The sequence below is a fragment of the Onychomys torridus genome, chromosome 16 (genome assembly GCF_903995425.1).
Source record: "Onychomys torridus chromosome 16, mOncTor1.1, whole genome shotgun sequence".
NCBI lineage: Eukaryota > Metazoa > Chordata > Mammalia > Rodentia > Cricetidae > Onychomys > Onychomys torridus.
The window spans coordinates 1,952,390-1,962,251 of NC_050458.1; the positions used below are offsets into that span (position 1 = coordinate 1,952,390).

At 43.4% G+C, this 9,862-nt stretch overlaps 1 protein-coding gene and 1 pseudogene across 1 annotated transcript in view; one reads left to right on the forward strand and one right to left on the reverse strand.

The window, feature by feature from the left end:
- Positions 1–8,714, forward strand: part of LOC118596928 (matrilin-2-like) — a 70,965-nt gene extending 62,251 nt beyond the window's left edge. The window contains exon 5 of the mRNA XM_036208011.1: positions 8,552–8,714. Within this exon, the coding sequence (XP_036063904.1) occupies positions 8,552–8,682 (131 nt within the window). The 3' untranslated portion in view covers positions 8,683–8,714. The remainder of the gene's footprint in view (positions 1–8,551) is intronic.
- Positions 2,216–2,662, reverse strand: LOC118596929 (annotated as a pseudogene).
- Positions 8,715–9,862: the final 1,148 nt, after the last annotated feature.

The window sequence follows — 9,862 nt, forward strand, 5'->3', positions numbered from 1 at the left end:
AGAAGCCCTTGCTGCTCACCCTTTCATGCTCTCACCCATAGGTCCAATTGTCTTTTTTGTCTTGTCACAAGTGTTTGGACATAGAAACACACTAGGTCGAGTGGAAAATACTAGAAATCAAACAATGATGCGAGAGCCAGTGCTGCTTCTGTTTGGAGCTTGAGAGAATCAAATAAACACTGTAATCACAGTTGACAACCGCTGCAGCCCCTGCCCAGCTCTGTGCTCAGGACATGAGGTCAAACCTAACCCCTGCCACTCTTCAGGTGTTCGACATGTGTCAGGAGCTCCCTGAGCTTTGTCTGTTGCCGTGTGTAACTGTCACAGCGAGTTCTTAAGTAGGTTTCATCAATATCATTATACAGATGAGGAAACAAGGGACGAAAACATCAGACAGTTTAGGAAATGCAGCCAAACCCAGATCCCAGTGGTGTTGTGTTCAGCTCTTAGCCACTGTGGTGTTACATGGTCCCTAAGAGGCCCTAGAGGACTGCAGGCAGAGATCCCCAAGCCCAGTCCTACAAGGCTCATGACCCACTGACTGTGAAGGGCAGAAATGACTCACCAGCTAACATCCCACTGACTGTTGCTTCCACACTATTGGCTGTACAACCGACAGAACATAAAATGTGGGTGGGTCCCTGAGGCCACTGCCTTCCCACGCATACACACATTACAGGGAGGCTTGTAAAGTATACTTTCCTGTCAACTTTCCACACTGTGCTTTTGTGGAGAGAGGAGGCAGGCACAGCTGATCCATAGATCTCAGAGTGGTCACAGACGTTGGTCTCAAACTTGTAGCTCCCTCCTTATGCAACGGAAGAATTCCCATCCCTACAGCAGGCTTTCTTGGACTGCCAGCCCCCAAATCATGCCCCAGGCTTGTTTACCTCATTTAAGTGCTGTTGATCCTGCTTTCCTGTTTCCTCCATGTCTGGCTGGCCCCTGCCTGGTGGCTGGCCCAGGCTGGCCCACAGCTGCTCCCTGGTGTCTCTTTTTCTTTCTCCCCTTGACCCTAAATTCCTCCTCCTACTTATTCTCCCTGCATGGAAGTTCCACCTGTACCGACTTCCCGCTTCCTATTAGGCCAACCAGGTGCCTCAGACAAGCAAGGTAAAACAGCAACACACCTTTACATAGTTTAAACAAATGCAGCATAAACAAAAGCCACACATCTTTACATAGTTAACAATTATTCTGCAACACAAACAAATACATCTTTATACAGTTAAACAAATATTCTATTCCACAACAAAGCCCCGTTGGTGTTCAGATGGGAACTGGCTCTGGAGAAACAGATCACTTACTGTGTGCGAAGCAGCTAGATCCTAATCTGTAGACAAGCTGAGACTTTATTCTCTGTCACTCATTCCCACCCTTTGATCTTGCTCTGCCATCTGAAGCCATATTCCAGACAGATGAACACGTGCTCAGGTACGGAAGACTCTTTCCACCCGCTCCACGCACACCCACTAATGTTGTTCTTCATCTGGTTGAAGTACCCTTCCATTCAAACTAGATCCAATGCATGAGCCTGGCCTTCTGAGTCCCACTCACGGGGTGCACTGGAGGCCCACATTACTGATTCTCTCTGCCTCTCAAAGAGCCTTCCCTACCCAGCATTGTCATGTGTGACTCTTACAGATGTGTTAGCGGTGAACATTGAAGGAGGGAAGAAAACCTAAAGTGAGTTCTTCACACGCCCGAATCCCTTCACCATCTCCCTTTGAATTACTTTTCCACTAATAAGACCCTCCCCCATTTGGGTTTTCAGAGACAAGGTCTCTCTACATAGTCCTCCCGCTGCCCTGGAACTCAACTCTGTAGTCTAGGCTGGCCTCCAACATGTGGCAGTCTCCCTCTCTCTGCCTCCTGAGTGCTGGGGTTACAGGTCTGTGCCACCATACCCAACTTCATTTTTTTTTTATTTTAAATTAGTTAATTATTTTATGTGTATGGGTGTTTTTGTCACAAGTATATCTGTGCACCACGTGTGTGCCGTACCCATGGAGGCCAGAAGAGGACGTGGAGTCCCTGGAGCTGGAGTTACAGATGATTGTGAGCTGCCGTGTGGGTGCTGGGAATCGAACCTAGATCTTTAGAAGAGTGGCCACTGTTCTTAACTCCTGAGACATCTCTCCAGCACCCCCACCCTGACTTAATTTATTTTATGGTGAAAAAAATGTATTCTTAGAATTAGCCAGCTAGACTCACTTTAGATTATCCCAATTTTGTTGGCAACATCTAGAACATCATAATCTGGAGCCAAGTGAACATATACCCTCTCTCCATCAGGCCTTAAGAGGGTGTTGATTTTGGCCACATCAATGCCATAGAGTTTCTTCACAGATCTGGTGTTTGCTAGCCTTGACATCCACAATGAATGCAAGTGTGTTGTATCTTCTGTCTTCTTCATGGCTGACTCAGTGATCAGTGGGATTTTGATGATGGCATAGTGGTCAAGCTTGTTTCTCCTGGGCTCATTCTTTTGAGGGTATTTGGGCTGCTCCGGAGCTGCAGGGTTGGGCTGTCAGAAGGTGGGTGATGTGTGGATCTTCTCTTTATGACTATGGACACCTTTCAGCACTGCCTTCTTGCCTTTCAAAGCCTTGACCTTGGCTTTGGGAGGGGCAGGAGCCTCCCACTTCACTTTTGGTGCCATCTTGGTGAAAAGAGTTGCCTACCCGACTTAAAATTTTAAAGAAAAAGTTATGTGGAAGCCAATGAAAATGCAGTGTTTATAAAACTTCATTTGGCAGAAAAGTATAAACTTTGTATATGGATTTGCTTTTGTTTCTGTCTCAGGACCCATACCAAATGCATTATGTTGCTTTTATTCTTGAGAAATGTTCCTGACACTATTTTTCCAGGCTACAGAAGTGACTCAATATCTTTATGTTAAAGTATAAAGAAGGAACACAGCCCAGAAATAAACAGTAGAAGCAAGCCTATAACCATCCCTTTTAGATGCAAAAGCTTTCTCTCTCTCTCTCTCTCTCTCTCTCTCTCTCTCTCTGTCTTGTGTAGAGGTGTGGTGTGTGGTGCATCCTCATATGTGTGGAATGCACTCACCTGTGCATGTGGAGGCCGGAGCTCTCCACCTAGACTTTTCACACAGGACCTCTCTCTGGGCCTAAAGCTCATTGACTAGCTAGACCAGCTGGCCAGTGAGCCTTCAGCACTGGAATTACAGGTGCTCACCCCCATGCCTGGTTTGTACTTGGATGCTGGGCATCTGACCTTAGGTCTCACACTTCTGCAGCAAACAGTTTATCCACTGAGCCATATCCCCAGCCTAAGATGCAAAAATTCTTAACAAAATTTTAGCAAGTAGAACCCAACCATACTATATGTAAAAGAGAAAAATGTCAAGAGCAAACATGGTTTAGCCCATCAATGCAAAGTTGGCTTAACCTTCATATGTAATCAATATAATTCATTGTATTAATACACTAGTAAAGAAAAAGAAATGATCTCAGTAGATGCAGAGAGGGTATTAATAATACCAAAATTCATTCCCAAAAAACACTCAGCAAAAGGGGAAATGGCTTGACCCAACAAACAGTAACTAATTCTGAGAAAAAACTACAGTGGCCACTGTGTTCCAGGATGAGAAGCTAAGTTCCTACCTAAGACGTTAACTGAGGAATACAATGATTTTCACAGCATGGCATTGAGGGCCTAACTGGTGTAATAAGGAAAGAAGATGAATAGAAGCCACACAGATTAGAAAGGAATAATAAAGCCATCTTTACTAAATTCTGTGATTGCCTATGTAGAAAAGCTAACTGAGTCTTCCCCTCAAAGCTACTAAAAGTAATAAAAAGTTTAGTAAGATCACAAGATTAAAAAGTCTACTGAATTACTTTATTGTATTTCTGTACACTGGCAACAAAAATCTGTATCTTAAAATACCACCTAAACTAGACCAAAATATTAGTTAGGGGCAGATGTTTCGAATGAGCATCATTTCCACACTAAAAAGTGTAAGAGGTTCCTGATACAAACTAAAGACCTACATAAGTGGAAGAATAGATTTATCATGAGTTTGGATATTCAGTATGACTAAGATGTTAATTCTTTCCAAGTTAATGTACAAATTCAAAGTGATTCCCATCAGGACCCTTGTCAACTTACCTTTTTAGAAATATACTTGGTTTCAAAGTATACACAAAAATGTGTAAACCTAAGAGTCAAAAAGTCCATTCTCATTTTTCCTGACAGGCACAGTTCTATAAAGAATTCATGACACTGAATTAAGCAAATTCTGAATCTCTGTTCCTAGGGGAAAGAGGGTGCAGTCGTGTGAGCTCCTGGTCATAGCGTTCATTGATAAACGCATAACCTTGTTTTGCCCGCCTTCCTTCTTTCCTTCCTTCCTTCCTTTCTTCCTTCCTTCCTTCCTTCCTTCCTTCCTTCCTTCCTTCCTTCTTCCCTCCCTTCCTCCCTACCTCCCTTCCTTCCTTTTCTTTATTTGTTTCTTCCTTCCTTCTTCAGCTGAGAGTGAATGTTTTAGGGAACTTGGTGTTTTCCATACTTCACAATGTGTCTATAAATGGTAGAAAATGACAAAGTATTAATTTGGAGATAAAAGTAAAATTTTTCTTTTTTTTGCTGGAGCTGAGGACCGAACCCAGGGCCTTGCGCTGGCTAGGCAAGTGCTCTACCACTGAGCTAAATCCCCAACCCCATAAGTAAATTTTTAGCAAGTAAATGAATTCATAAATATATAATCTGTGAATAAAGTACATTTGATTAAGACTTTGAAAAAGAGAAAGAGAATTGTAGGTTTGAAGCTACTTGGTTTTAGGACTATTTAAAAAGCAGAGTATAATCAATAAATATAATACAATCAAGACTAGTATTTTTTTTTAATTTTACCATGCAACAAAACCTTTATTTTAAGATAATGTAGTCTTAATGTAAAGATATACATTTAGGCATTTGGAACAGAATATACAGTGCATGAAAAATTCTCGATGCATACAATGAAATGGTTTTTGAGAAGGGCATGAAAGCAATCCAATGAGGAAGTAATGCATTTTTTAACAGTTACAGCAAAAATTGGATATATACACATATATATGTATATAATATCTCACCATTACCCCATACCATGTAGGCGAACAATTCAAAATGGATTTCAAGAAAAACATAAGAATAAATACCATCAAATACCCAGGTGAAAATACAGGAAAATCTCGGTGACCCCAGGTTTGACAAGAACTTCTTAAGACATTAAAAGAAAAAAAAATCAATAAACTATGTAAATTAAGACATCTGATCTTTGAATTATACTGATCTTTGAAATATAAAGAAAAGGCAAACTAGACTAGGATAAAATATTTTTTAAAAAATCCTACAAAGGATTTCAGAATACATAAAAAAGACAAAACAACCCAATAAAAATAGACAAGAGGGCCGGGCGCACACCTTTAATCCCAGCACTCAGGAGGCAGAGCCAGGCGGATCTCTGTGAGTTCGAGGCCAGCCTGGTCTACAGAGCAAGATCTAGAAAAGGCTCAAAGCTACACTGAGAAGCCCTGTCTCAAAAAACAAAAAAACAAAAACAAAAACAAAAACAAAAACAAAAAAATAGACAAAAGAGTTGAGTAGACATGGAAGCAAAGAAGACTCAGAGGTGAATGTTTGTGTAGTGTGTGTAAGACCTGCATTCATCCCAGCACTGAAAATACCACAAGGAAGGTAAATGGATGATGAGTAGGCTTGTGAAAGGAAAGGCAAACTCAAGCCGCAGTGGAGTGCCATTACATACTCACTAGACTAGATACATTTTTAAAAGACCTTGTTTTTAATTTTATTTGTGTGTGTGCATACCCTCAGAGACCAGAAAAGGGTGTTTGATCTCCTAAAGCTGGAGTTACTGACAGTTGTAAGCCACCCAACATGGGTACTGGAAACTGAGCCCATTTCTCTGCAAGAACAACAAGCACTCTTAACTGCTTAGACACCTCTCCAGCCCTAGACTTTGAAGAGTGATTGACACAGTCAAAACTGGAACTCTCATACACTGTGTCTATTGCTGTGATAAAACACCACAACCAAAGCAACTTTCTTAGAAGAGTTTATCAGGGGCTTACAGTTTCAGGGGTCAGTTAGAGTCCATAGCCATCATGTTGGGGAGCATGACAGCAAACAGGCAGGCAATGGAGCATCAGCTGAGAGCTTATATCTTGATTCACAATCACGAGGCAGAGAGGTAACTGGGGATGGCTGAGGCTTTTGAAACCTCAAAGCCAGCTCTCGGTGACACACTTCATCCAACAAGGCCACACCTCCTAATCCTTCCCAAACAGTTCCACCAACTGGAGTCCAAGCATTCAAATATATGAATCTATGGGAGCCATTCTTATTCAGACCACCACATACTGCTGGTAAGAATGAAATGTTCTACCATTTTGGAAATTTGCTAGCATGGATGTGTACCTAATATGACCCTACCATTCCACTTTGATATTTACCCAAAGAAGTGAGTGATGTCTAAAGATTTGGACACAAATATTCACACCCACTCCCCTTGTAATAATCCTACACTGGCAGCAATTCACATGTTCCTTATTGGGTGAGTGTACAACGCACTATGCTCCAGCACACACTATAATACTACACAGCAACAAGAAATGAGTTCCACAGGCAGTAGTCAGTGTATCTCAGTATAACCGTGCTATATGAAAGGAACTTGATATTTAATGGAGTACTTACTGTGTAATTCCATGTCTACAGAATTTTAGAAAATGCCATCTTATCCATACTGACAGAGGGCAGATCAGTATTTTCCCTGGGACCAGGAGGAGGGGTTACAGGATGAATAAAGCACTTTGGAAGTGATGATTATGTCTGCTATCTTGAGTGTGCTGATAATGTGTAGATATGACCAGTTTCTCAATTTATATTCTTTATTATTATTTTTTAATTGAGAGAGTTCTTCGTACGTAGCCCAGTCTTGTTTCACATGCACAGTTCTTCTCCCTCGGCCTCCCAAGTGCTGGGATGCATTTCCATGGTTGCTTGAGATTGTACTTCATGCCATTTGTTTATGCCAATAAACCAGTAAAGCTGGCATTAGTCATCAGATCGAGGCTTCAGAAGGTGGGTGGTACTCAAAGTGCTACACGGAAGAGAGACTATAGAAAGAGCCTTGGAACTAGACTGGATTGCTTACATGGAAAGGCTTGCTTGAGGTACTGAGGGGCTCAGAAAGAGAATGTGTGAGCTGGGACACAGGATAGAGCAGTTGGAAACTGAAACTGAGTTCCAACTGTGTCTTTGGTGATTGAAGGAGCTGAACATGTGTGTCAAGGGCAAAGCTGCAATTAGTCCTGCATATTAAAATCACAGTTGGGTCTGACATTACTGTGTGCTCTTCACGAGAAGGCAGACAACGACACAAAGATGTCATGTATTCCTTCCCTGTGGGCTCCTTTCTATGGGCAAGCACTCTTCCTGGGCACTTCTCTTGTGTGTGTGAGACTTAAGAAACTAACATTTTAGCTTCCTTTATGCCCCACATGCAGCGCAGGATAGGATTCTGATTAGTTTCGGTTCAGTGTGCGTTCCTTATGCCTGCAGAATTAGCTAGACCACAGCAAGTCTGTCTCAAGGAGGTCCTTATTGACATCAAGTAGGATTGAGACTGACTGATTTCCTCACAGAGAAACATGGTTTTGAGAGCAAACTATGGAGTCCAGGAGCTAGGCCACACAAGTGCCTAGAGAAGGAAGATTTCGCTCAAGGGAAAGCCTGGGCTGGGCATGCTCGTTGGTGGTCACTGACCTGTAAACTTGAGAGAATCCTAGAGGAAGAAGAGGGTGCATGGAAGGTGAAGGTCAGGAGGGAGTGCTGGAGCAGCTCACAGGCAGGGGAAGGGGCAAGAATCAGAGTGAACATGATGGACAGACAGACACACACAGAGACAGACAGACACACACACACACTCACACATGGGGAAGACAGGGAGGGCAAGCAAACAGGGCATCTACTGTAGAAGCCAGACTCTGACCCAGCTGCTGCTTAGAGGGCCTGTATATGCTCGGAACACTTACTGAGAAGTGTAAATCCTGCCTCCAGCTTCCTAATCCTGGCTGCTGCCCCTAGAGTTTAGAGACAATAGCTGTCTGGGGCAGAGTTGAAAACCAAAGAAATCTGGGGCAAAATTAGTCTCGTGGGACAATGAACTAACTAAACACGAAGTAATACTAGCCTTGGAAGAATTTCACACACGGAGAGATGAGTCTGAGCCTTGAGCTTCTTCTCTGTGTTGCAGCATGGCTGTCTGGGCAGCTTGTTAGAAATCTGGGTTCCCTGCCCTGCCTAGACTTGAGTCAGGACCTCCCAGCAGGGCCCACAAGCCACCTGTGGATTCTAATGTCCATTCCATCTTGAAGCCCTTCGACCTCTCATTAGGAAGCCCAATGATGTGATAACTTTGGAAATTGAAAAGCACGCTGTTTTCACATGCTGGAGTATTATTTTATTGACTACTTCAGTTGGGGTCTTTTTCTTCTTTAATGTATATGTATGTTGCCTATAGCTACGCCTGTGCATCACTGTCTGCTTGGTGCCTGTGGAGGCCAGAAGGGAGCACCAGATCTTCTGGAACTGGAGTTACAGCTGTTTGTGAGCCACCGTGGGGATGCCGGGAGTCGAACCTGGGTCCTCTGATCAGCACTGGCTGTTCTTCATCTCTGAGCCATCTCTCTAGCCCTTACTTGGATTTTAGTGTTTTGTTTGGGAGACTTTCCCTCATCCTCACTTTCTTTACCCCAAAGAAACCGAAATCCTGTGACTGAATAAAGACTCTGGGAGAGAGGAGCGGCCCAGCTGGGGCTTTGCCTTCAGTTTGTGTCTTTCAGCAGAGAAGCACGGGGCTGATGACCACATTTACTGTTGAGTCTTAAAACCCAAACTGCAGCTGTCAAAATAAGAGTAGTACCTTAAAGGGGCTCGTCCCCAAAACGTGGGCTTGGGTCTGGCTTGCCTTTGTAGATCTCTAACCCAGGGGTGAGCCTTTGGGTTAGGCAGGCAGAGCCCCAGTCTTGCGCTGGAGTGAAGTCACAGCCTTGGAAAGTCCCCCCTCTCTCTTGCTGTGGTAAACAGTTTCTGATGTCTGCGTCTTGGGTTAAATAATAGGAGGAACTACTTAAAAAACACTTGAGTGCCTAACTGAAGGTGTTCATTTGCTTTAACTCCAAAGGAGAAATTCAGCTGTCATTGGTGTCAATAGCATGCTCTGTGGCTTGTCTAACGTTCTGAAACATCTATAAAAGCCCTTTGATTAAGCCCTGGGTGGTGTGAGCCAAGCAGCCACAGCCTCTGCCTCAGGCTCTCTTCTTCCAACTAAGTCCGTGCACAGCCCGAGTTCCCTGGGCTGAGACCCAGCATTAAGATCTGGATTTGAATGAAGGGAACTTAAACCCAGGGTGTATGTGACCCTCTGGGGAGGCACACAGCTGCCACGCCCTTGCTAATTGATTTCACCTGCACTTGCAATCAGCCTTTGCAGTTACAGTCTCCAGGCCCAATGAGAGACAGCTAGTTTTGCTGACCGAAGCTGTGTGCTAATAGTTGCCCCTGGCAAGGTGGAGCTTGAATTTGGCCAGATCGTTTATTATAAGCTTCAAAATGCCAAGTGTTGCTGTATCTGACCAATTTAGCAAACCAAACTTAGCCAAAGATACTTTTAAAATATTTTGTAAACGTAATATCCATGTCTGAAGCATCCCTAAGTACCCAATAAAATGAAACTGTCTTCATGGAATTGTGACTTGGGCAAATCTTGTTTTTAAGGTCATGCCTGTGTCATGCAGACCTTTCTCCATTCTGCCTCAAGACAGGAAATGAA